The sequence below is a fragment of the Amblyomma americanum genome, chromosome 1, assembly GCF_052857255.1.
Source record: "Amblyomma americanum isolate KBUSLIRL-KWMA chromosome 1, ASM5285725v1, whole genome shotgun sequence".
NCBI lineage: Eukaryota > Metazoa > Arthropoda > Arachnida > Ixodida > Ixodidae > Amblyomma > Amblyomma americanum.
The window spans coordinates 279707812-279735575 of record NC_135497.1 but is presented as its reverse complement, the minus strand read 5'-3'; the positions used below and the strand labels follow the sequence as shown (position 1 = coordinate 279735575).

The 27764-nt window shown below is 46.6% G+C and overlaps 1 protein-coding gene across 3 annotated transcripts; it reads right to left on the bottom strand.

Moving 5' to 3' along the window:
* Nucleotides 1-492: 492 nt before the first annotated feature.
* On the bottom strand, nt 493-13429 carry LOC144115184 (uncharacterized). 3 transcript variants are annotated; one of them, XR_013311298.1, is made up of 7 exons: nt 13158-13429; nt 12250-12345; nt 11839-12033; nt 10933-11017; nt 8235-9045; nt 1536-3854; nt 493-782 (listed from the first exon to the last, which is right to left on the bottom strand). XR_013311298.1 is itself a non-coding variant. In XM_077649435.1 (4 exons), the coding sequence occupies exons 1-4, from the start codon at nt 13199-13201 to the stop codon at nt 9137-9139; spliced, it is 492 nt and encodes a 163-aa protein (XP_077505561.1). In that variant the 5' UTR covers nt 13202-13429; the 3' UTR covers nt 8318-9136. The 3 variants fall into 3 exon arrangements, 2 of the variants coding, with proteins under 2 accessions (XP_077505561.1, XP_077505562.1); XM_077649435.1 differs by lacking the exons at nt 493-782; nt 1536-3854; nt 10933-11017 and having other exon boundaries at nt 8318-9293; XM_077649436.1 differs by lacking the exons at nt 493-782; nt 1536-3854; nt 8235-9045 and having other exon boundaries at nt 10565-11017.
* Nucleotides 13430-27764: the final 14335 nt, after the last annotated feature.

The following is a 27764-nucleotide window of genomic DNA, read 5'->3' as shown; positions in this document are numbered from 1 at the left end:
TCCTTTGGGGGACCAAGTGATTTGCCACAACCATTCGTCCTTTTGGGGATCAACTGCAAGGGGATATACAGTTAGTCTCTGAAGGACTAACTGCTGGGAGACTAATGGTTGCACCTTGCAGATGGTCCTCAAGAGACTAACACTTGATCCTTGATAATGATCCCTGAGGGAGCAAATGTTACCCTCTAAGGACTAACAGCTGATCCTCAGAAATGATCCCTGGGAGAGCAAATGTTACTTCCTCAGGATTATCTGTTTATCTTCAGAAATGGTCCCTGAGAGAGGAAATGTTCCCGCCTCAGGATTAACTGTTGATCCATTTGAATGATTTTCCAGGGACTAATCATTAATCCATTGAGACAAAATTTTCATCCACCTGTGGATGACATGGTTATCCTTGCCAGACCCATGCAGGCATGCTAGCTGAGGTTGGCTGTGCTTCTCACCACTCCACGAACATGTGTAGGAATGTGAAACTGGACAATTTAATTTCAGCTTGAGAATTTTTATTTTCCCAAAACAGTTTGTGCCAAACACACAAGTGGAGTTGGCCGTAGGCCACTGTCGACGTTGATGAGCCTGCACAGCAAGTCAAATGACCGCTGTGCTTTTTTGTCAAAAACGATATTAAATGCCCAGTACAAGGCCATCTGTGTTGCAAGTGCCGCCAGCAGGCTTGTCTCGTTGACACAAATCTTCTCAAGGCAAACAGAAAAATCTGACGTTGTCAGAATGCCTCCGCTGTGCACTACAGTTGGGATATAGTGCACAGCTGCAGGATCCTGTAAAAAAAGAACAAACACACACACAAATTTTAGAAAAGAGTGTTTTGCAAATCATTCGAGAAATCCCAAGTTCAGACACCTCCAGCCTTGCATGTAAAGGAAGCATTTGCAAGCTTGTCCCTCCACAATGCTTAATACATATTAAAAGGTGGCTTACTAGAGCTAATTAGCTAAATAGGCCACCTAAGCAAAAATGTTGCATTTAAACCAAGTCAGCTGCTCTGCAGGTCATTTATTAGTCAATTGCTTGGATGCCTGAACAATGACTGGCTGCGATAGTGACGCCACTATGCCTCAGTGTGAGATGGAATCCTTCAATGGTGATAGAGTTTACGGTAGCAGCACACCTGATTCGAGTTCGATAGCAATTGAGAATTTCTAAGCCTCTGCACTACATAGCCTCTGAAAATGTCCATGTGACATTAGTATGAAGGCTAGTATGCAAAGCCATGTTATTATATAAAATACTGTGTATTTTTTTTCTTCAGCATGATGCAGTATATTTGTTTAACTTGATTAAGAAACCACTGAACATTCCCATGTAACAAGAATATGAAGGCTAGTATCCAAAGCTATGTTATTATATCAAATACTGTGTATTTGTTTTCTTCAGTCTGACACGGTATATTTGTTTAACTTGTTTAAGAAACAAAAGTAAAGGCAAATGCATTCTCAAGGAGAAAAAAGAACTGCATGCCCCCAGCATCCCAAAAAACATTGCTGCTCACACATGCGGTTTTAGAAACTTACAAATGGGCGGACGAAAGTCTCCACTCTTTCTTTCACCAAGCTTCGCAACAGGCATACTGCTGCCGTGACTGCTGTCTCTGAAAGAGTGGCGAATGAATTTTGAATACAGTGACATGAAACATGGAAACATAAAAAGAGCACCAAAATTAAATGAAAAATAAATTCTGATCTTTATTGCTTGTTACAATATGCTTCAGTCCGAAGGTCCTGCTCCAGCCAACTTTTTACTGCATGCAGACTATATTAGTGCCTTCAAGAGGCATCAAGGAAAGTGCGTTGTCATCCCAGAATGGCTGCACTGGAGATAACCAAAATAAAAGGTGCGCCACACTAACTACCCAAGCAATGCGCTGCTACATTTCACACTAGAAGGCATAACAAATTAAGCAATAGACCTGTATATCAAACACATTCTTGAAGTGATAGCTGCCAATTTGGGGTTAACTAGACATAAACCAAGAACAATAGTTCAGGCAGAATGTAAAGTAGTAGCGGAGCTTGCTGTCAGGCAAGATGGTTCATAGTTCTAAGTAGCAGTAAAGCGCCAGTGCAAGACAAACAGGCATCACACATTGCCCACTTTATCTGCTTTATGCAATTTGTTTTTCAGGTGATTAAATATAAAAAAAACAACACACATGCAGAATGAACAGCTGTAAACAGTATGCATTCATGCATAGAATTTCAAGATCCACAATTTGGCTTTTAAGAGCTGTACAGATACTTTGCTAGTGCATTTCCTTTTTTTTTTTATGCATAAGCTTCCAACAACTTTCTGGTGCAAAATCTTTACCACATGCATCCGTGGCCACAATGCTGTAATGACCACAAACGTAGGTGCCTCGTTGGCCTACATGGGTCTTCCCACAGGTCAACAGAATTTCATAAACAACCCGGCTCCAACATGGCACAAACTTTTTGGCCCTTTTTTTCTTCCATAGCACAAAATGTGCAACAAAATTTGGGCGAGCTTTTGATCAGCAGCAAACACAACTTGTATACCATGTCTGTCAGCTATTTTCTTTTTCATGAGCAACCTTATGTGCATATGGTATTTCGAGTTTAGCTGCATCATTTTTTCCTCTTTGCATTGCTTCCACAATATGCACCATTTCTTTTTTTAGAAAACTGCCTCAGCATGAAGTGATAACCGCACAGGGGAACCCAGCTAACAACAACCGTTTCAACTAGCTTGTTAAAACTTAAATACGTGATTACGTGACCTCAAAAGAGCAGATTCGAGACAAGCTGTCAATAGCTTGCTTGACTATATTAGAGTGTGCCGAAGCACAAGAAAGCAGCTCCTGTGCTTGTAGTGAATATTCCCAGACCTGTAGAAACAAAATTCTCTTAAAATAATATTATGGCCCAAAACTACAACAAAATGACCGCTTACCCCCTCCAACCGAGGAAGCTTTTGTGCTGGCCAAGCAAAAGGACCCATATCCCAGAGGCCAGGCACCCCTGGGCTGGCGCCCAAGGACGTCAATTTCTGGTGATGTGTACACACCTCCCCGCTCGATAGGGGTAGAATCCACTCTCGTGTGAATCCCGCTTAAAGTGCGCAGTTGATGAGGTGAGCGAGAGAGAGCTAAGGCCTGGTTCAGCCATATCTAAGAATTGTTTGCATGGCTCCATAAAAAAAAGGGCGGGGGCATTTATTATGCGAGCTGATCCCCCTAGTCCCCGTTCTCTTCGGGACTTTATTCTGCTGCAGATTGACACTTGCTCCTCAGTTCTCCAGCCTTCACTAAACAAAGACCCGTCTTTCCCTTTCCTGCTCAGCATAGCCACAGAAGGCAGTCCCTGCAGACCAAATTAGTGATGCTTGCCTAGTGTGGCCTTCACAATGTGTGGAAGCTCATGCAATAAGGGCAGGTAGGAAGCACTATGAGTGTGCCAGAAACTGCTTACACCTCTCACTGCTAGGCTGCGTATTGAAATGTAGTGGTCGACACAACAAACTTCAGCACAGGTTTTCTATGAGCAGTAAGCATTTAAATGACTGGTAGCATTTCCTAGCTCGGACATTCAAACCATAGTGCAACATTCATAGTACTCTAGACTATATCACTCTTAATGGCATATTCTTTCCAATGCACTTTGCAAGGAACAAAAGCGCGACTGGAAAGCTTACATTGCTCAATGCTACACATGCCTGGGCCTTACCGATGCACTCAAAATAGGGAAAGTATTTATCTGTGGCCGTCACAGAAATGGGTGATGCATGAACTGGGTTCCACTGTATCCGAAAAAACTGTGGGAACATTCCACTTTCATGTAATATCCTCAGTCTGTCAGTCTACAAGAGTGGAGCCCCTACACAAGTGGATACGATAAGCTATATATATGCCGACAATATACAGTATAATATGTGCACCATATACTGCAGCTTCCGAAGTGCCATCGATGCGGGCATCGAAGTCTTCTAGGAAGCCTTCCAGGTGGCGCTTCTTTCGAGCTGCATGCACAATTTTTTTCTTTTGTGCGATGAAGTGCCTCTTCAAGCCGTTCCAAGATTGGCACGCTTGTGATCAGCTCAAACTCCAGCTGGGCCTACAAATGGAGAACACGAGCATAAAATAACAGTAATGAAGAACTGTATCACATTGGTTGCTTTAGGACAGAATAAAACATGGAAGCACATTTATAACACCCAGTTTGTCATGTTACGAAGTTCACGAAAAGAAATTTGCAGGCTGCTTACATAGCTCCCAAGCAAAGAAAGAATTCGGCAGAGACCACTTATGTGCATGAGTGCGAAAGCATTACCATACAATCGTAAAGCAAAGCATACATAATCAGCCATTCTCTGCTTTAGACTCACAGATCGTATTGAGTTCTCATGCCACTCATGGCTGCGAACTGCAGCAGATAAAGGGACACTGAGGAGAAATTGAACTTGGCTTGTATCGATAGAATACCAGCTCCTGATTACAAAAACGCCGCTCTTACTGAAAACAAAGCACTTGTAAGGTAGAAAATAGCAACAACCAAAATACAGGTATCGCCGCTACAGGTCAATCTCGCAAGCACAAGCGTGGTGACGTCATAGGACAAGAGACGCCACCTTGGAGGAATTTTCGTTCGTACATGGATCCGCGAATCTCTGAGGCTGGCAAAGGCAGGTTGCGCGGTTCCATATTGAAGTAAGTTTTGTTTTAAAACCGATAGTGGACTTTTATCACCCAAGGAAGGCAGACAAATGACAACATGAATGTTGGAAGCAAAGAAAACCGATGCTTGGTGGCGCCACATGCGGCCAGGAGAGTTTCGATTTATGGCGCTTCGCGTCTATGAGCTTTGCGTGCCCCGTGGTTTTGTTTTTGACGCGCCTCGATTTACAAGCGCCGAACAGCAGAGGAACTCCAAGTGCCACTTCAAGTGCTAGTTAACCTTCGGAGGAGCCTGTGAACGCTTGTCAGATGATCGCCACGGTCGATGAAAAAATATGATGGCACGATGGTCGGTGATCGTACAAGGCAGCACTTGTGTCTTCGCACACACACCCGACGAAACGTTCCTAGCTGTGCCAGTCAACATCGAACTACTTAATGGAAATCGTTTGTTAGGGACGGGAGACAAGGTACAAGGCAGTTCAGAAAAATTGCTGATGGCCTAGCTTTGTTAGGCCAGGATATACGTAGCGAAAGTGCGGATATTTCTGCATTGTAAGAGTGCATTCACTAGATGCGACTTTATTGATGGTAGTACCTTGAGCAGTTGTGGTAGCGTCTCCGCCTCAAACGCCAAATGCCCTGGTTCAATTCCGAACTTCGCACAGGATTTTTTTTCATTCAGTGCGTGGGTGGGGGGTTCAGTGGCTCCCATAGATGCCGCCACCGAATACATTGGTTAGCAGCTAAGCGCAGGCTCTGTTAAGGCGCGTTTATGCTCCGGCGTAACGCGCGCGCGTCCTGCAAGGCGACGTCACGTCGACCAAAGCGAGACCCTCTATACTCCAACTGCGCTTGACCGCCGACGCGTTCGGCGGCTTCGGCGCACTCTGACCGCACTGGCGGGGAGACTTGGAGCATGTTTCTATTTCGCGCCGAGTGCACCAGCCGCCGCCGGCCCGACCAGACTAGACTTGTTCAACTCCGCGGCGAGGTGTGCGTTGTAACGTAATTCAATAGCTTCGGCATTTGGGCGGAGCTGTTCTTTTCGAGCTCTCAGCTAATTTAATCCATTCACAGTACACATATGAAGGTACATGCAAGTGGGCGAGAGAGACCGATCCAGTGGACCCGTTGGATCTAGCGGAAGCTGTTGAAGCGTCGTGCGCTGGCTTTAGTTTCAAGCCGCCAACTTTAAAAGCAATAGCCCTTGAGCACCCATCCATTTTTTGTGGCAAAAAAATAAATAAATAACCTGGCCCTTGCAACCGCGGGAGACCTCGACGCCACCTGCTGCACCGTGCAATCGCGCCATTCAAGGAATTGCAATCCGTTGGCCCCAAAGCCCTGGCCAGCCTCCGATGGGCGCAAGGCGCAGACCTTGTCCTGGCCCCTCGAGACTCCCCGCACTGGGGTTACGATATTTATTATTTAGTTTGCAACGGTTGCTCACTGAGGAAGGGGGAAACGACCATCCGGCGCCTAACCTAACCGTGCTCGCTCAAAAGCATCGCACACTCTGTAGGGGCTGAGGTCGCTGAAATGCAGTCCGGAGTTTTTGCGAGAACTACGTCGTTGGGTTCGGGAACGAGATTCATCGCAACGCTGACAAGACGCCCGTGCAAACGTAAACGAATTGACGGTAGCGACTCCCGATAGATGCCTTCAACGTGCGGCGGCAGTAGCTTTCATTTCGGCGGCTGCTAGACCGCACTGCTAGCAGCCAGAAATCACGGAGTCTCCGTTTACGTCACGTTTCACGTCTCTACGTCCTGTGACATCATAAGAGTTCTCCTTGACGTAATAAGAGTTCTCGAGTTTGGATCAGAGCGGCGGGAAAAACTTTTTCAACTTCGAATCGAAATTTCTTTGAAATGAATGCATCTTTCGCTCCCGAACAAGCGGAAACAAAGCCATGAAATGCCGAACTATCAGATTTTGCTAAAAAAAATTTATAGGGCTCGTCTCAGTGTCCCTTTAAGAGATGCACCAGTGCCCCGGCAGGCAGGTGGCACCACTCATTGGCCGTAGAGCTCCATTACAAATGCATCATACAAATATTGCCACTGTGCTTCATTTTCCGTGGGGACTTTAACGAGAGAAGCTACTAAAAGAAATCTTTTTAACTAATCTACCTAGAACAATGAAACTGCACTTATACTGTTTTTTCTACCTTTTTCAGAACAATAATTATTTTCCTTGTAGAAGGATTACTTTTAGCTCAGTGTTGCTAACAAGATTAAAACAAAGAACCTTTTGTGCACGATTTCACATTGACAATTTTCACTGGGTACGAAGAGCAACAGCCCATTTTGCGGCTTAATAATTGTAGAATGCCGGAAACTAGCTCAAATTTGGTCATGAAAGTTTTTCTAGTATGGGAAAAATAAATTGTGATGATGTTACCCTTTTGTTTTTCAGAATCATTACTTAGATTAGTGTAGTTTGAAGCCTCTCTAAACTTGTAGCAGAGATATTGAAATTCTGAATAGATATTTGCAAGTTACACATACACATTCTACAGAACACATCTGCGACGTTTCACCGTGATATGGAATGGAGACTTACAAAAGATCATGGGTGCAAATTTTCGAAGTCCGCCCAGAATTTTGGGTACTTGCACTTTTCGTATCGCACTGAAACTTGGCAAATGTGTCCTTTGCATTGTGTAGCTTCAGATGTCGCCTAAGAATTGCAGTATCTCTAATGCAAGTGTATAGAAACGATACAACAGTAATGAGTCCCAAAAACATAACAATAACATCACTTTTTTTTTTCACACCAGTTACTTCCATGACTACATCAGGGCTATTTCCCTGCATTCTATAGTTAGTAAGCTATAAAATAAGCTACTGCTGGTAGTTCCCAGTGAACATTTTCTATGAGAAAGCATGCGCACAAAAGGGCCTTTTTAGAGCAAAAGCTCTACTACTCCAGGTACAACTCAGAAATTCCCCTGGCTCCAACTTTCCTAGTAGTGTTTTATAGGCCCTCCGAGCTTTTATAACACTACCCGCAGAGTGGCACCGTGGCTGAGACTTAAGGCACGCAACCGGTAGATGGCTTTGCCGAGCACTGCCACCAGTAAGGAGAGAGCCCAAGTTGGCTGGTTACGGAGAGATTCAACAGGGAATAGTTGCCGTGGCAAAGAACCTTTGGCCTTTGGTGGCGTCACCACCATGTGTGACGTCATGGTGATCATGTGATTAGAAGCTGCAACAAAATGGCTGTGTCTGCTGCCTTCATCTACAATGGATGAGCGAGTTGGACCACCCACGAATGCTTTTTCTAGTTATAACCAGGTTCAAGTAAGATTAAACCTACACAAATTGTTTTTTGAGGCCTGTTAGCAGCACTGAGCAAAAGTGCGCACTACAATAGAACTAATTAGTGTCCTGAAAAGAGCAGAAAAGCAGTATAAGCACACAAAATTTCACTGCTCTGGATGGACTATTTAAAATTGTTTTTTTTCCTGTGGCATTTCCGCTTAAATGTGGAATGATCTTTGGACTTTCATTGTGTGGATTTTCTCTGCAATGCAGGTACTATTCAGTGCATTGAAAGTATAAGTACGGTCCCTCACGAATATCCTGACTGTTTTGCTTAGTTCGATATTTGCCTTCAGTGTCCACCATGTAACAGCGGTCACCAGCAAACACCGGTAGTACCAACTTGAAGCACATACAAGAACCGTGCAATAAATAAACGACTAAACAGCAGAAGTCGAGCAACAAAAACAAAAAGACCAGAATGTGGAATCAGGGCATGCTACACTGAACCAACCCTAGGTGTATTTTGAAATTCAAACAGTGCGAGCCATTCAATCAGGTCTCCACTGAGGCAAAGAGAAATAAATTTGAGCTGAATTTTCTGCACATATAGACCACTTCCGCCTAATTGCTTTAGCGGGTTTAACGTCCCAAGACGATTCAGGCCATATGGGACGCCGTAGTGAAAGGCTCCAGACAGTGTAGACCATCTGAGGTCCTTAAACATGCACTGACGTCACACAGCATATCCACACTTTTGTATTTCGCCTCCACTAAGATGGAATGCAAAGTGCAGGCACCGCAACTGAAATCAAAAAAGGAAAGGATTAAAAGAAAGAAAGACAAAAGAGAAAAAGAAAAAGAAAATTTCTTTTTCCTTGCTTCGCTAACTGATGGTCTAGTTACTGAACTTACGATTGAGCTCATGGCCAATGCTGGAAATTTCTGTATTGCCACTTCCACTGATGGATCCTCGGATCCAATCCACTTCCTTCGGGTAGGAAATGTACGGCGCATACAGTCTATTATGTAAGCCATGTCTGTCCGAGCTTTTTGTACCGCGGACTTCATTCCTTCGATGTGGCCAGCAATACTCTCCTCATCCTCCCCGTCTGGTGCAGTTGCCTGCAAGCAAAAGGAGCCTACTTCACACTGCACACCAGGCTGTCTTCAGCACAAGGACTATATGAAATCCAAATGCATGCCACAGACGGCCTCAAAACACGCTGCAGGGCATTTCCGCCAACCGTGGCCACTTTCCCATCTTTCGTTGGTTTTTTTGACGGTGGAGAATCTGCCCCATCATTCTGCTGGATACGGATTTTTCTCCGCTCATATTTTGCCTTGAAACGGAGAGCTTCTCGCCAAGAGTCCTGTGTTTAAAACATCCCACACAATGCAAGCATTACTACTTGCACTGACAAAAGCAATCACAGTACAATTAAATACATGCTAACAGTGATGGTGTTGATCACAAGCTACCAGTAAACACCCATGGACATAAAAATACCTCATGAGAAGGTATAGATATTGCTCCGTATTTTATTGCAGCACATTTTTGATAGCATAAAAACACTAAAGGACCCACACTGATCTCTCGCCGACATTACTTTTTTATGGTAGCGCGCACATTACCAAATTTGCAGCATAGAGTTCCTTTCCAGTAATTCAAGCTTTGTTTTCCAATTATATTTTCACTGTGAGGCGAACTTTTTTGTTGTTTTAATGTCCTGAAACGACACATCAGCTACGATGGGCACCACAGTGGAGTTTCTGGATTAATTTTGATCACTTGGAGTTCTCTAATAACTAGGCCAACCAATGGCCCTTCAATTCAAATGCCAACCAGACAAGCTGGGCCAGGATTATCAAGCTCTCTCGTACAACCCTTTATTAAACCGTCCTATTCGACAGTCTTCATGACTACCTCCAGAAGACGGCTGTAGCACCGAAAAAGACAACACATAGCAAGCAAGACGGGACAGGCACAACTTCCAACTATTTATTCACCGCGAATGCGAATGAATATAAGGAGAAATCAAGCTGGGTAGCAAGAACCACACATGCGCGCGAGGGTTTTACAAAAAACCGGATAAAAGATAGGTTAGGCACACACATATCTCACGTCCGTGTATCTAAAAATCAGTTTCATTCTTATAAATGGAGATAGATGGGGCACTAACACAATCGCTACTGTTTCTTTTAATATAGAAGGCCGCCAACAGTTCACGGGCTGGTCCTTATTTCTGTTTAAAACCTTTGCTTCTTTCAGCCTTGCCACACACTTAATCTTATTTTCTTTTCTGCAGGCTTTATAATGATGTGGCAGATGAGAACCAGTGCATTTTGTAAATCCCGATTATGTTCCACTAATTGGTCGTTATTACAGCGGCCGGTTTGTCCAATGTGCTTTCCGCATGTGAGAGGAATCTGATATACGACTCCCACGGCACATTTAACAAGCGGAGCTGCATGCTTCTTTTTACAATCAGTCTTGTTTACCTTGTTGGGATCAGTTTTAACGCACAAGCCAGCCAGTTTTTTTGGGGTAGAAAAAACCACAGGAACCTTATATTTTGTTGCCACATGCTTCAAATTGTGTGCCAAATTTTCTGTCTTTTTCGGCGCTACAACCATCTTCTGGAAACATGCACCAACTAGCCCCCCAACAAGTATTACTCATGACTGCCCCGCTACTGCAGCAAGAGGGAAAGAGGACCTGCTCACTAGCGACGTACCACAGGAAATATCTGAACAATTTTTGATCCCATTTTTTTTTGTGAGATAGTATTTTATGAAAGAGAATCAGCCAGCCATGCCAGCAGCATGCACTGTGGTGTGAATGACTCTATCAGTGGCGCCCAAAACAGAGTCATTGAAAATGGTACGGCTACCACTGATAAATAGCGAAGACATTATTATTATACTCAGAACACCTAGGCCGCCCTGTTAATTTAAGAAAGTCTGCTGTCCCTACAAGATTAGTTTGAAGGGCTTCAGCTGCCTACTTACGTAGCCGGTGCCAGATGCGTCAGCCAAGTTTGGGTACCTGGACACCAGAGCTTACGCAGCCTCATTGTACAGCTTGCCAGGGTACCTAGCACAGTTAAGACAAACGTGTAAGGCAGTACACAGTGAGGATGTTCTTTTGTAGGCTCACATAGACATTTTAGTTTCAGATGCAGTCAGTGTCTTAGGTGCAAGACGTGGGAGGACACATAAGCTCTGCCTTTAAGTTTACGACGTGACAGCAGTTCCCCTTGCTCACATAAGCAAGGACATTGCTTGCTCTCTCACAATCAATATGTGAAAGACTAAACCACACATATTTACAGCCCTCTTTAACCAAGTCCTTTGAACATTCCTACATGACATACCAATAGCATGCCTGACTCGCAACCCAAGGGTCACGGATTCGATTCTCAACTAACCGCAATTTTCCTTTCGGGGCAACTCATCCGCTTCATATGCAGAACTGAGGATTGGGCGATTTGGCGGTGATCCATCAAATAAAAACCAGCGCTTACTAACACAGACAAAGGACGAGACGAAACAAACTGAAAAGCCTTCAGTTCGTTTCGTCTCGTCCTCTGTCCGTGCTTGTAAGCGCTGGATTTTATACGATGGATCACTTTATATGTCTAGATGTCCTAATGATGTTCCAGGCACATTGCAACCTTACAATCACCAGTTTTCTAATTTCATCCACTTTTCAAGTTCGTCGCTCTATGTGTGACATAGCCACCTTTTCAACAAATTCAAATTTCTTGCTCACGTCTACCAATGCCGACACAGGATTTTCTGCGCCACGAGCTCCTTCATGCTTTCTCGTTAAAATGGCTTATGGCCACGCAAGTTTGTAGCCCAAGTTATCTCCACATTGCCCTACATGGTCAAAAATTCTTGCAAATAACTTACATGGTGTATAAGCAGAGGTCATGATAGAGCCATTGGACAACTCTGCTGCGTGCTTTGAAGTACTGTCCACTTTGGTGGCGCTCTATACTGAATTGGATATCGTTTGGTACAGCTGGCAGGCTGTATGTGAGGCTGTATGTGGCAGTGACACGGGATTGCTCCGCTTGCTGGGGCTCGTCGAGAACATCCGCAATCCTAAAGTGCCAGGTTAAAATAAGAAAAGAACGAGAGAAGAGCATACTACACAGTGAGCACAGACTGTGGCCAACATTTCCATACATTTCTACTATGATTGCCATTGATTGCAGTGGAAGACATAAATTGGACACTCCTCCTTGCTGCATGATGCTCCTCCAGCATTATTTGAAATATACAAAATAATAGTTAATACTGGTAAGAAAATGTACTCACCGAACCTGGCAATCCTCGGAGACTGATTTTTTCCCTGTCCCGAATTTCGAAGTCTTCAGGTATGTCAACAAAAACATTAAAATCTTCTTCGAACATCTGTGGAAGCACGAGAATGATACTAAAATAGCTAACCATGTAAAGTTAAACTATTCAAAATGAGTGTGTCACATTATTTTCCGGAGCATGTTGGCATGCTTGCTGCATCGCATTACGAGACCTAAATCAACGGGCTACGCACTGAATTCAGGACCTGTCAATTTAGAAGAGCAATGACCATAAAATACTGCAACACCAGCAACACTTCCCTCTACCTCGGGTATTTCGTGTGCAGTCGTCAGCACGTCTGCCTAGAGCACAGGAATGCCTGCATATCGCACTAAATAAGTGGAATTTTCACGCAGGTATTTGGTCGTAGAGATAATGCTTGCGCTGGTGCGAAGCAGCATTGACAGCGGTTGAGTGAAGATTTCACTTTGTTTGCTCCGCACTACACCGCTCCAGCGCTCTAGACAGGCCTGTACTTCGCGACTGAAATAAAGCATTAATATGTGAAAAATTCTCTATACACCTGCTTAGTGTTAAGCGGCGCGCTGAGGTGTGCATTTTTAATATTCGCCGACCTTTGTTGTGACACGAGATCCTTACGGAAAGGGAGATTTTTAGAGCATGACGCATAGGGAAGCACATGCATGCCGAGATACTGCTTTAAACTTTACATTACACGCAAACTGTCAACGCACTACGTAATTCACTGTGGACAAAAGCGCGAGGCATAAGTAAGGTACACACATTTACACGCGTGGATGTAATAAGCACCTGCCTATAAGCACCAGTCCCCAAAAGAACCCGAGAACGGCAACTGACTTGTCACGGAGCTACCACGTAGATAAGTTTACACAATTACTCACCGTGAAGATGAGGGTGGCAACGTCGATGCCGCGGAACAGCTCATGGTCTCTCACGCGCTCAACCAGCCCGCGCCGTGTAAGCGTCCCATCAAAGGGCAAAACAAAATTCCTTTCCCGGAACGTTACCAGGCACTTGCTCGTCATGGTGATGTACGTATATGTACTACTGCGAAACTGCGCAGCAATGAATGTTGCTGAGTGAGACGTGAAGTAGAGTTTCTCGAGCACGTGCACCAGTATGCGCCTTTTTCAATTTGGCTGAGCACTGTGGTGACTTGGCTTGGCTTGGCCAGCTTAGTTTGCACAACGTGACACTCCAATCGCTAAGGTTATTGCAAAATAAAATTACACCAAAAATACTTAGTTATACTAAATGCGACTTAGGTGCTCTAGCACCTAGTGAATTTGATTATTATGATGAAAGGGCAAAACAACAACAAACATGCCAAGCTATAGCCAAGCCAGCCAAGCGGCTTTATCGCTAGGAGGCTGTTCGTGTCTATTCGTGTCCCTGGGCGTTGGTGGCAACTGCGCTTAAAACGATGTGATTCCGATGTATATGCAGGAACTGCGGCTTTCTGGCAATTGGCACACCGCGTTTGCGGGGTCTCTTTGCGGTCTTCTGGCTTGCGACTACAACGATGGACGCGAAGTACTGCCCGAGGTGCCCATTCTTTTCGTTCCAGCTGACGAAAGTTGTCACGCACATTGGATTAGTTCACAGTGCAGAGCCAAACTTAAATGTTTTCTGCGGCATAGGAGGCTGCGCGAACACGTACTCGAACTTTTCATCCTACAGATCGCATCTATATCGCCGCCACCGAGATGTGCTTGAAGAAAACGGCAGCATTTTGAAACACGGATGCACCGAGAAAGCAAACAGAAAATTCAGAACTGGACGACGACGAGCCTGTCCCACATGAAATGGACTGGGCTGACAAAGCGGACTATGGTAGCGGTCACCGCCAGAAAGAACGACCTTCGGCGAATGTTTGTTCAGCTCAGAAGACAACAGTTCAACATGACAGATTTAGCAGCTTTTTGGACCAGGCAAAATCGACCCTGTGCAACTTATTTTTCTTTTTCACTGAAGAGCACAGCTTGCCACACACAGCGGCTGAGAAGGTGTTTTCTGAATTGCAGCTGGTGTTTGAGCTGGTGCTGAAGGCCTATGGCAGGGAGGTTGAACATGCAGCAAAAACAAACACAACAGCACTACAACAATTGCTAAGCTGCTCATTTATGTCTGACCTCTTTAGTGACTTAAAGAATAAGTACAGGCGTGAGCAATATGTGGAAGCGAATTTTGTGTGTGTGTGTGTGTGTGTGTGTGTGTGTGTGTGTGTGTGTGTGTGTGTGTGTGTGTGTGTGTGTGTGTGTGTGTGTGTGTGTGTGTGTGTGTGTGTGTGTGTGTGTGTGTGTGTGTGTGTGTGTGTGTGTGTGTGTGTGTGTGTGTGTGTGTGTGTGTGTGTGTGTGTGTGTGTGTGTGTGTGTGTGTGTGTGTGTGTGTGTGTGTGTGTGTGTGTGTGTGTGTGTGTGTGTGTGTGTGTGTGTGTGTGTGTGTGTGTGTGTGTGTGTGTGTGTGTGTGTGTGTGTGTGTGTGTGTGCACGCGCATTTCGGCGTAACGGCTATCCGTTGCTTGCATGAACTTGACTACACCAAATAGCGATCACCGAGCTGTCGCTAGACCCATGCCGCTCATGGACGCTTCGCCCTCCAAACAAGCGCGGCACGTGGGGCTTGGACCACCAGCCCACCTACATGAAGAATGGCGTTTTCGCCACATTTCTTCATGCGCCTGAAATTCCCATAGCGCGCGACTGCTTCGCTTCGCGGTCCAGTGCATCCATGGATGCATGCTTGCGCGCATCGGTCGGCGGAGTAAGCGAGCAGTTTGTCCTCCCGTTAGTCCTTTTCGGGCCAGGACTAAACAAATGGTCCTCCAAATTTGCACACGGCACGCAGCTCACCGCAGTTGGTCCTTTCGCAGACTAACCGGCCCTTTTGAGGACTAAAGTTGACGTTACTCCCCCCTTGAGCCGGTTTTTTTCTTAGAGTGTAGAGTGTCCCGGTATCCACTAGAAGACGATGTCATGACCCTCTTCCTGCGCCTGGTGTTGGAGATGTCTTAATTCAGCTACGAGTTGATAGTGATGGCCATGGCATAAAGCAGAATTAAGACATTGTAGGGCTGCTTTTGAGTCGCAGAACACAGCCCATTTGTGGGGTGTTTGTGCACCGATGTACCGCACAGCCGCACGAAGAGCGGCCAATTCTGACCCGGTGGAGGTTGTCTGATGCGAAGTTTGCTGGGTAATACTTGTCTGTCTCGCAGACCCATATAATTTACCCATATTATTCCAGGCAGAGTTTGGACTTGAAGTTTTATGCAACAATATGGTACAGCAAGTCAGAACCGTGTCCGTTAAATGGTATCTTAAAGAAAAATAAATGAAAGTTATTATTCGGTAAAAGAAGTTCAGAAACGCAAACTTTAAAAGGGGTTTATTTGCTTATTGCTATTCATTTTTATCTCACTCAATCCTAAATTCCTTTGGGAAGGTACGGATGCAATAATAGAACGCCATGACAGGGATGTTTCTTCTGAACTACATAGGCATGGAACCAATTATGCTTGGTTCTCATTCGCTGGTCAGTTAAACGGTCGTTTGCAAGTGCAAGCGCTTACTGCGCCTTTGATCGACTTTTAGCGGGTAACTTGGCCGATTTATATCTGCTGTCAGCCACTGCTCACGGGAATGTTTCCTGGGATTAAAACTGCGCGTGCTACATTGTTGCTTCACCAAGAAGCAAAAATGACCCGAATAATAATAATCGAGGTGAACTGCATTGTGCATAATTAAAAATGCTTTAACAGTTTTCAACATGAAGCACTCACTGTCGGAATTTTTTTATGCTCGTAAAGCTGTAGGCACCATTATTCGTACAGTAAAAAAAAAAGTGTAGAAATTTACGAAAACCCTGGAGTCGCGAGCACGTCAATAAGGAGCTGCAGTAGCTAGAAGGGGATATAGTAGATGCATGAGCTAAAATTTAACGTCGCTATGAATAATTTTGGTGTCTCTCAATATTACATTTTGGAACCTTGGTTTCATGGCTTACATTTATGGCATCGCAAACGCTCTCTCAACTAATCGTATCATGTTAAAAACCGATAAGTCTTCCTTACCGGCTCTAAAACTCTTCACCTTGCGGGGTTATTGTGCGTACCATACAAGAATAAAATGTGCTCTATTCCAAATTCTTACGGTGCATGAAACAAAATAGGCTGTATCTGAATAAACATCAAGTTAGGCACATTATAGTTATCTACATGTTGCGCACGCTCAGTGTGTGACCAGTCAATCCACTTCCTGGAGAACATCAGCAGTGCTGAAGTTTGTAACCTAACTCATTCTTGCATTCCGCAGAATCTGTAAGGCTATTGGAAAATTAAAACACTAAGTGTTTCACACAAACACAAAAACACCAGAATAGAAATATTTGTATTCTATTAATTCTAAATCGTAGAAAGCTAAAAAGAGCGAATTATAAAAATCTAAGGAAGTGTTAAGAAAGGATCTCCGCCCTATAATTGCTGCAGTATAACGCTTCTAAATATACGTTATGATACAGGCCTGTCAGATCATCATGAGACAAGCGATCCAAAGCTACTGTAATAAACACGATATATATATATATATATATATATATATATATATATATATATATATATATATATATATATATATATATATATATATATATATATATATATATATATATACACGAGATCCTCACCCGCAATTCATATCGCGCTCATCAGAGTACTACGTTGTATGATTTTCAAGAAAAATTGGTAAGTGAACAAGGAACATTCGTGAAAAATGCAGGCAAGCGTGGCCGCTCCTACTGCAACCCAGCTAAATGAACTGAAGAGAAACTAAGTTTTGCTTACAAACTACTAGAACGTGACACCAAAACATCCTCCGCATGCTTTAACCAGTAAAACAGAAGTCTGCACAACACAGCCAATTCCAAACGTTGCAGAACACAATTTTTCACTCCTCTTCGGATGCTATTCACGAGGCATAGTGGCTTGCCTTTCCGACACGGCGTAGCGCATGACGCAGTACGACAGCGCTAGCAGAGCACTCCACTACCACCCACGCTTCCAACCAAAGTGCAATGGCTACCGCTGGCTAACAACTTCTCGAGGACTGACACGCGGCCCCGCGTGCAGCGGAGTACATTTGCGGTAAGCTTTCCGCTGAACAGCACGACGTAAGCAGCGCCAGGTGCCGCGTTAAGTAGAATAAAAATACGGGTGTTGCGAAAAAAAAAAAACGCTCGCTTCCAACACCACCCGTCACTTCATCTCCCCCGTTTCCCCTCGTCCAGGACACCCCCAAAGCCGCTTGATACAGATTGATGGGAGGTCCCGGATTCCGGCTTGAACCAGGGCTCGCACATCCAGCCCTCCCCACACATGTGGCTCGATCATCCCCCAATGCTCTCCCCATCAGGGTCCCAGCACACGGCAGCTACAAAGCGCGGTCGCTTTGGAACAGTAGCGCAGCGGCGCAGAAACTATGGTCTTCGCCCGAACAGCTGAAACGTTCCCTCTCCTCCGGCTACGACCTGCCGGCGTTCGCCCTTTCCTTTCCCTCTCCCGCTTGTTTCGCTCCCCCATAGCAGCGAGCGCAAAGTTCGGGGCCGCTTTGTCGGAGACAATGCTCTTGTTGCGAACTAACTACGGGGTGCCATACTGCTGGGGACGGAGTAGGAAGAAAACCCCAGATCGGAGGCAGGGAGAGCAAGAGGCCATGATGCAGTCATGGCACCTCCGCGTCTGGCCCCGGTGCCCACCACGCAGTCTTTTGATCCGCATCAACGCCATTGTCGCGTAATTCCCCCGTGGTCCGTCCGGCTTGCCGCAGTCGGCAGTGCGAGGCCGACTGGTGGATGGTTTACGATCCTCGCCACCGCTGAGGTTTACTTTTTCTGCGTGCGCGTGCGGTCGGCGTTAGAGCAGCTTTCTCGATTCCAACATGCTTTCTTTCCGGAGTTCAATTTTTCATGAACTCGAGGGCTCCGTAGTCCACTCTTCCATTTTTTTTTGTTGCTCTTATTTTTTTTAGACTGTGGAAAGCCACTGTGACCTCGTAACTAATAGGTCTTTCGTGTTTAGTACCTTCGCATAACTCAGGGTAAAATATCCATATAACTTGTTTTCAGTCGCTTTTAAACGCAGAGTTCAACAGGAAGCCTTGCTGATACTGCGGATATTAATTCAATTTCCTGTTGACAAGGGGAGAGCAGCAAATTAAACCTCATTGACAATTAACTCCGAAAAAATTATTCATTCAACCCAGCCTACGTGATCGTACATCAAGATGCTGCTGTATTTCCTCTTTCTGAAAAGCAAGTGCCGTAAGGAAGGGCACCCCCTTGCGGATTTGCAGTTTGGACCGTCACGCGAGCCACCCGGTCGCTGTCGATTGCCTTCTCTACTCGGTTCTGAATTATCACAAAATTAAACCTCTCACCCAGAGGCTGCTTGGACGGCGAGCCAATCAAGCACAGGTTGGCCGAGTGTGCCTCTTCCGTTGTCTTCCGCGCGTCTTTGTCTCGCGCGTTGTCTTGTCCATCTTTCTTGTGAATGTGTCTTATTTTGCGCTAACGTTTGTACATAGAACTATGCACCAACATAGCCCAGCAACAAGTGTTACTTGAGTGCCTCTTCCTACATGACATCTCCTGTTGCCCGTAAGTTCAGATTGGTGCACGTCTCTGCCATCGGCAATCACACACAGCAGCTCGCCAGCACTTCGCCATCGTGAGCTTGAAATCTAGAAGAATTCTCCCTGTGGCTTTAGCTATGAGAAGAGTCGCAAAAGTTTCAAATAATCTTCCTGTTTGCTGGCTTACGAAAGGCGAACATGATATCACGTGCGGGCCACGAGTATGCACACTACCCTAAGGTAGTGTGCATCTTTGTCGTGGTCATCCGTCCACCTTTTCTGTGGTGAAGATAATCGGCTTGTGTGAGATGCCGCTCATCAGTCGTGGTGTGTTTACTAAGCGGGAGAAGCACCAAACGGATGCATTACCGATGAGACTGCGTTCACAGCTGTCGGCGATTGCCAGAACCGGGCGACAGGCTGCAGACCGGCGAAAGTCCTCCCCGTCATCTCGATCGCTGTCTGCGACGCTCACGCGGGGCCCCCGCGTCACGCACTGGACTTGTCGATTCCCATGCAAAACGAGTCGTGTCAACGTCTGCACTGTGAACAAATTTTGTCAGCTGAAAGGGCTATCCGCCAAGAAAGACCTGGCTTGTGAACTTCATACGTAATGTGAGTCAGAGAGATGCGTAAATTGAGCAAAGTGGCAGTGTCCCAACAATGTTTTCTACAATGTTGTAATGTGGCGCAACTAATTACATATCCACACATTACCTGTCGCATTTTTGTGTGACTAGAATTCATGGACACGTGAATTTCGCCTCACGTGTAGACATAGGAAGTACTCAGTTTCCAGGTGACGCTCTCGAGGACTACTTGTAGGTCTAATTTGCACCAAACATGGAGAAAAAAAAGCGAAACGCACCTTCTGAGCAGCAGTTCAGAGGGCATGATCTTACAGCGCCACTCTCCCTGCCCACTCAGCGCAACCAGTTGAGAATCGCGAAAGCAGGCTCGAGGGCACCAGGCAGCACTTAAATCGAAGCAATGGAGCCGACTGCATAAAAAGGGATCGCCACGGTTATGTACGGGGCGTGATTTAATCCCCGGTTCGGTTAAGATTGGGAATGAGCGCGAAGCACGCGTGGTCAGGGCGCGCGCTCCCTTCCGGTCCCTTTGCAAACAGCCACGGTGCAGGGTTAAGAGGGCGGGCAGGGGATCGCAGATCAGAGCGAGGCCGCGGTTGAAAGCCTCTAATTGCGAATAAGCGTTCCGCTGGGGCCGACGCCGTGGTGGTGGCCCAATAAATTTTATGCCGTTACGAGAGCGCGTTTCGCCGCATTCGGGGCGGCGGGGTACTCGATGCAAGGCGTTGCGGGAAAGCCCGACCACGCAGGGGGGCGCACCTCTAATCGGATTCGTGAAGCGCACCGCGAGGGTGAGTAAAGCTGCTCTAGCGGTTTGCGGAGAAAGGGCCCCGAACAATAGCGTATATTCCGAGGCACGTGCGGTTTTATATACTCGCCAGATTTGGATTTCGCTCCGCTTTGGCCGCTACTGTACGCGCGCGCGCCAGGTGGATGCATCGGGGAGCGAAACAGGGCAACCATGCTAGCGTATACGCTCGCCCGTTCAGGCAGAGAATTCCTCTTCGTCGCAAACACACGAGTTCGCAAACGGGATGAACGTCACGAATTTGCATGGCAGGCCAGGCGTTTGTTGGCTCGTATGCTTGCTATTCCGTTTGCTTGCTTATTTTTAGCAAGGTGCTCCAATATTCCTTTAGAAAATAGGGCTACCTTTGGGTTATGTGATTCATGCAGCTACACAATCGTGCTTACCATTGTTACAATGTGTTGAGGGGTGGACTCGGTGTAATGTTGAGCAGGGAATCCTTCTACGTTTCACACCTTGACCCGGCAGTGCCAAAATCGCCTAGGCGTCTTGGAATGTTTCTTCAAATGACAAAAATGAAACTATCGTACGGATGCCACGTTATGCGAAGAAACCAAGGATATAATTTTTCTTTTCAGCGCAGTCGAAGGTCTCACGGATATCTTATGTTAGCGTGCGTACGCAGGCGTATACGATTGAATTGGTGATAATAATTCGCCGCGAAAAGCAAATAAAGCTACCAAGATTAGGCGCAGTCAAAAGCACCTGCACACCCGAATATGTGTGCCAGAATTATTGCAGTTGCGAAGGAAAAAAAGGGGGGGGGGGACCTAGGTCGTACATCTTGACCTGGTTTGTTTGAACGCATACAACCACAACTTTGTGGCGGGTTTCTATTCCAGGACGCATAAATTGCCTTTGCTGTCCTCTCTCTTTTTTCTATATGCATGGAACTCCGATAAAACGAAAGTCATGCACGCCTTCCACAAACCATAAACTGAGAACTTTTTGAGCCATGCACATAATTCACTCGAGTCAAAGAGAGGAGCAGAAACTGCATTGCGCAGAAGAAAAAAAAAAGTGCGGGCTGTGTACATTTTTCGGTACAACGGCGGACATCTCAATTTTCGCGCCCGCTCTTCAACCGCTTGATTCGACCCACGACAAGCTATAAACGGAAAGAAAGCGAGCACAAATCGTCAATGCTCCTTGTGTGCGTTCAAGGGAAAGAGAGAGGGTGCTTTACGCCCGCAGTACAGACAAGCTGCACTGCAGCAAAGAAAAAAATATTTCCTAGTGTTTAAAAAGAAAAAGAGGAAGGGCCCCCCTTAAGAAAAGGCCTCGCCGTGTCGGAAAGCAAAACAGCAAGACGTGAACGCCGGAAGGCGCCAGCAAATGTCGGCGCTGGGGGCGCGCGAAACGACCGTGTTCGTGCCTTCACACGTGACGGCCGGCGGACTTCCTGCAACAGTGGCGAGAACGCGCATGCGCTAAAAAAGATAAGGTGACAATGCCCATCACACGGCGGGCTTTCCCTCGGAGTTGTACGCATCCGCGTACCCCTGGCCATAGCGAGCTGAAGAAGCGACAGCGAAAGATTGTACTAGAAGATGCACTGCCTATACAAATAAGAGGAAGCTTGAATCGCCGCCCTGCCACAGGGCTAAAATCCGCGCGCATCCCGTCCGGCAGTATAGCGCGGCGCTCTTGAATGACCCTCTCCCCTCAATGCATCCCGTGTCGCGTTCGCGATTCCCTTTTTCCCTCAGTCCTCCTTCGCGTCTCTGGTGGCAAAAGTACGACCGTGATTCGAACGACTCTGCCTTTGTGCGGGGCCCCGTACCCGTTCGAAATTTACGATCGGCGGCATCCAGCACCCAGAGGGGTCCGGCGCCGTCGAACAACGCGGGGGGCGTGAACGACACGGTCTCCAGCAAATATGCGTGTACGCGCTCACGTTTTTCTGCTTCGTCCGGGACTAGCGGCAAAAAAGAAGCAAAAGAGAACACCAACGCTTCTCGCCGCTTCTCCCATCGACAGTCTACTCTTCTTTTTCTTCCTTTAAAACTAGTGGGAAGAGATGCCGCTAAGCATTTTGGTGTTTTTTTTGTACGCAGTGCAGAGTATCTAAATCAGTGAAAGATTTAAAGTAGGTCGGCCACACATGTGTGTCCTTGGTCATTACCGAAGTATGGCCCGGCACCGTGAAAATTCTATTTTACGAAGTGCCATCAGGTTCTGAGCTGGTTACGCATTCATTTGAAATTTAAACCCCATATGCTTCTAGGACGCAATTTACACCGACGTTGGACATGACCTTGATCTGTGTTTGAGCACAAAACGAGGAACTACGCCTTCCTTTCGAAGAAACAAGCAGCCGAAAAAAGAAAAGATATTAAATGTCATTACAAGAGACTCGAGAGCATGAACAAATAGCTAAAATGTAATAATTAGCATAGGACAATGGCTTAGTGTCAGAGTCTAACGCAGTCAGTTCGAAAACTAAATCCCTCGCAAACTACTTATGACCTTCACGGGCCTGCAAATATCTATCGAGGCAGTACTTAACGAACAATGCTAAATGCACAATACAAAAATAGCACAGCCCCCGCGAAATACACCGCCTCTACAGGGCACAGATGCGGAAGAACCATGTCTTTTCTTTCGGCTCCCGTTCAGCGTGTGGACAGTCCACTATCAGCACTGACAAGTTGTTACGCCGTAAAGCAAGGCGAGGTTCGCGTTTCTCCCAGTGCACTTCACTCAGGATACGGCATGCATGGACCTGCAATCAGGAAAAAAAGTTACTGGAACTTGTTGCATTCGTAATAGCAATGGGCTCTGCCAATAGCTTCCGACAAGGGAAAAAAAATATCGAATTAAAAAAGTGGAATTCAAGCGATGGTTTGTTACTGAACGTATGACCAGAGATACTAAGGAAGCCGCCAGTCGGTGGAAAGAGAAAAAAAATTACGACGGAAATAGAGCGGATAAAAAAAAACACGAAAGAGCTGGGCCCGCTTGCACAAAACGCATTAGTCCTGTCTGATTCTAATCTGCAGTCGCAAACGTACCTTATTAGAGTGCTAATCGCCCCTAGAAGATAAGTCGCTTGCACAAAAGAAACTGAAGCAAGACAGAAAATATATCTGAATAAAGCTGGAAGCAAAGCCGCATTCGAGCAGTCTCATCCGAATCTTGTCTACAAAGTGAGTTTTATTTATTTGCGTTTTGTCTGGTTCCTGCACATTCCGAAGTTAGCCGAAGTGGCTCTTTCCTTCGACCTTTTTATTTTTACAGGCCTTAACGTGGTACTTCATCACTAACCTGTCGGTTGGTCGGTCGGTCGTTCGGTAACAAAGATAGTTAACCAAAGCGATTTTGAGGGAAAAGGATAAAACGCACGCAGAGCAAGAAGCAATAACAGGCACGTGGAAAGAAACTAGCGACAGTAAGAGGGGGAGGAGCGGAAAAGAACCAAGTAAAGCAGGAATGGAAGCTTTCCTGAAACATTTTCAGAGGCCACTAAAAACAGAGTACATGCGGCGCGTCTTGCAAAATGCTGAGAGACGACAAATTTATTCGTACTTGAACACGTTGGCGATGGTTGCTAGGCGCTCTTCATCTGGCCGCGTTGGTGGTGCGGTGCCCAGGGCGTTCGGTAAAGTTGCTATAGTGACGCTAGTTTAGCTAGGCCTGCGACCCGATACCTAAAGCCGCGGACTATATTAAGGGTGCGGTGCTATTCATCGAAGTAGTCTGTATTTGAAGGCAGTGGCATGCTCCATTGAGCTGCACGTATTTGGAATCAGACGCATATGCCACGTGAAATTGCTCGATAGACGGACACTTCGTCCTGCCTATTGCGCTTTACCACCTTCCGCTGGTTCACCCTTGAGCTGTTCGCCTAGGTACACATATGCAGCCGGGCACGCAAGAAGCGTCGCACAACATTCAGTTCATTTCAGGGCTCTGACACGGCGTCCGCTTGGTCCCGCGTATCACGTTCTCCTCCTTTTTTTTGCCTCTCTTTCCAGCTTAAATCTTTAACAACATAGACGCTGGTGTTCCTGAACTTAATCGATATCAGTTTTCGACTGTAACCTGGTGCCAGGAAGAGAAATACGTCTGGCAGCCTGCCTGTGTCCTCTCCCGCCACCAGTTTCGGCTGCTGGGCTTTGTTCTGGTACAACGCCAGCGGTCTGAGTGAGATCGCCGGAACCCACAGTGTTGGGGTTGCGAATCCCCGGGAGAGGTTGCAGAGCCCTCTCCGCGACAATGCGAACGTACCGCCGCCCACGCATCCCGTTCCCCATGAGCGGGGTCAGGTCCGGAAAGTCTGGGCACGTGGGATCCGGCTCAAAATCAGAACGGTGGCTGGAACCTCGATACGCTAAAAGACCAAAGCCACACGATCTTCCTGTCGGTACGAAGGCCGTATCACCCAGGTTCGGGTGCGTTAGTTTCCGATTCCGAAGAGCTCGGTGCCAGGCGCGGGCATGCGGCTGGGCGAACCAAGCCTGGGTTTTGGGGAACTCACCCATAGGCCTGAAGGGAGGAACAGAGATGGAGTTCGCATCCTATTCGGGAGGTAAGCCCCGAAATTTGGGATAGCCCGGTGGTCAGTACTGAGTAGCGGTTAGTAGACCTGACGAAATCGCAGAGCAACATAAAGATCTTGCATACCTCGACAGGCTCAGTAAAGCCTGATTCGCATCCGCTTGATGCGGCCCGTGCAGATATACACTGTGGCAGCACGAGACGAGAACTGCGGACGTGAAAAGAGACTCCAAGCCATTGGAGTCTGGAGGTAAGAGTTTAACATAATACGTCAGGGGCGAACGCCAGGGGCGCGACTCCGCGAAAGCTGTGAAAGGGTTCCTACTGCGTGTCAGTACCTTGTAGTAAGATCCGGAACACCAAATGGGTGGGCGAAAACTGCGCCTTCTTAGTACGAGCGGAAGGTAGGGGTAGCGGAACCTGGTTTAAGGGACGGGATCCCAGTTGTCGTCCCTTATATGTTAACCTGTCTCGGAGGGTCGGAGACCCCGGCAACGTTCTCAGTGGTATGGACGTGCTCTGGAGGCCGAGGGCCACACTATTGGCAGATAGCGAGCGCTCGCCCTCTACGGAGGCCTGAAAAGGAGCTCGAATGGATCAGATCCTTTTGAAAATCTCAAGCTGTCCCTATTCCCGCCCCAAATCCCATAACCCGTTCCTTACAACCTACTTCCCATTCCTCAGGCCCATCCCCATCCACTACGTCCTAGGGGAGATCAGGGGAGTCTCCTCCGGCTGTGAGTCGCTGAAGTAGCTATCCCTTATTGGTTTCCTTCCACCTTCAGGTGGCAAAATTCCAATTACCCACGGGCCTCATCATTTATTTTACAATTGGGATTGTACTTACATACATCAGTGATGTGGGCGAGGCTCGATTTTTATTCATTTAAGTGCCTCAAAGTACATTATACAGGGTGCTCTACCTAAGACTCTACACAATTTTTAAAACTATGCTTTTTGAGTTAGAAGAGCGCGTTTTTCGGCATAGCATTGTCAGCAGTGGAGTACATCAGAATACACCTAAGACGCGCTAACGAGCTCGGTAGTTATAGTTAATATTCAATAGTTGACTTTTTAGCTATTACCGTTAGGCTCCTTAATCATTGAGGGGCTTGTAGCCAACAGTAAGCAATATGCATATCAGTTTTTAGAATTTCGAAAACGCGCTTGTCCCAACAAAACGCGCTGTGGACCAACAAATTTTGGCTATTTCGACGAGTTACTTGGACAGGAGAGGTTGCTTTGCATGCGAGCTTCTCGAAAGCGCATTTTCGTGCGATGTTGCCAAAATTTGTCGGGCCACAGTGCCGAGGGCAACCGCGTCTTCGAAACTCTAAAAACAGATATGGATATTGCTTACGGTGGGCCACATGGTTCTCAATAATTAAGGAGCCTTACTGTAATAGTTAAGAAGTTAACTATTCAATATTAGTTGACCAGCCTGCTAGTTAGCACATCTTAGCTGTATTCTGATGCACTACACCGCTGACAATGCTATGCCGCAAAAAGCGCTCTTCTAACTATAAAAGCCTATTTTTTTTAAAATTGTGGAGTCCTAGGTGAAACACTCCGTATGTAACCTGGTGTGCTCCTTTGTATGCTTAGGGAAGAAAAAAAAAATATTTTTGTCTGGTCTCTTAACACTCTGTCTCATATAAAGGTCGGCCAAACTGAAAATATTTCAGTAATTATTATTCTCAATATCTCCCATGCTACAGCTGCATTTTGTGAAGATTATTTTCTCACTTCATTTTCCTTTCTCTCGTTGGTAGTAGCGGCTTTTGACTTCATACTACGGCCATCTAAGGAAGCAGTGTAATCCGCCGACTGCGGTATCGACGGCGGGGCTTACCAATGGCAAGGAACCAAAAGAATGAATCGAGAAAATAATCTTTTGCAACATATTTCTTCTGCAATATGCTGCCTTATGCTGCCCTGATCTCTTAGCGGCACGGTTATTTTCCTGCGTCTCTGTTAAAAAAAAAAGAAAATTTAGTAGTTCTTTATATCATCTTAGCTCATTATTCTGTTTTTTAAGCCAGTTGACGTGTGCGGAAGCCTCTATACTCTAGCTGCGAGCGAATGTAATTCATAAAGGCAGGAAGACGGGGACGAACGCGAGCCCTCGCACAGTCATTCGACACTGCGCAGGTATAGACAGCCGTCGTGACATCCTGTCGCGTTCTTGCGCAAAGACGGCGGAAAGATGCGCCCACTGTCAACACCTCTGTTCAGAGGCTGAATCGGGAAACGACGTCGGATTTTTGTTCACGCCTCGGCCGACAAGTCAAAAGCGTACACCATTCTGCATTTTTTTTTTTTTTGCCGCTAAACCACAGCGCTGCAGGGCGGGCATTCACTGCTCGAAGCCTCTACAGCGGTTGCGCCCAGAAAGAATCACAAAATGTGCCCCGCAGGGCAGATGAGGACAGACATCGCAGAACGCTTCGGCAAGGCGTGAGCGAATTCAGCAAAATCACCTAGTAGGCTGAGCTATAGAGCCTGTCCGTCAAGCAGACGCGCATCACAAGCTCTCTCCCAGCAGCGCGTAGCAAGAAAGGGCGTCGCTCCGCCAGCGTGACCCATTCTTCGCCAATCAAACATGTACGAGCGGCTAAAAGGCCCCCGGCCGAAAATAACGGTCCTGCGACTAGCACAAAAGTGCGACGCTCGGCCATGACAGTTGAACATGGCCGCCTTCAAATCCGTACTCGGGAGTTTGCGGTTAGTTCATTGTAGGCTTCGTCTAGGTATAATGGCTGGTCTTCACGCGTACATTGCCGGTGTCCGGGCGGCCTGTCGTCGCCGGCGCTTTTGCTTGTTTGCGTGCGTTGCCTCCTCAGAAGCACATCCTTTGCGGCGCGGCGTGTCAAACAGGACGGCGGGGCTGGGCACGGGGGCAAAGAAAGGATTATTCGCCCCACCCTTATGCTTCCCGTGACGCTTATCTCCCAGGAGCCGCTG

Bases quoted from the DNA above. Each gene is read 5' to 3' on its own strand.
- LOC144115184 (XM_077649435.1), bottom strand. From the start codon at position 13,201: ATGAGCTGTTCCGCGGCATCGACGTTGCCACCCTCATCTTCACG. The intron at 12,034-12,249 runs GTGAGTACATTT...CTGGCACTTTAG, and splicing joins TCCGAGGATTGCCAGGTTCG to GATTGCGGATGTTCTCGACG. The intron at 9,294-11,838 runs GTAAGTTATTTG...TTTTAAACACAG, and splicing joins GACCTCTGCTTATACACCAT to GACTCTTGGCGAGAAGCTCT.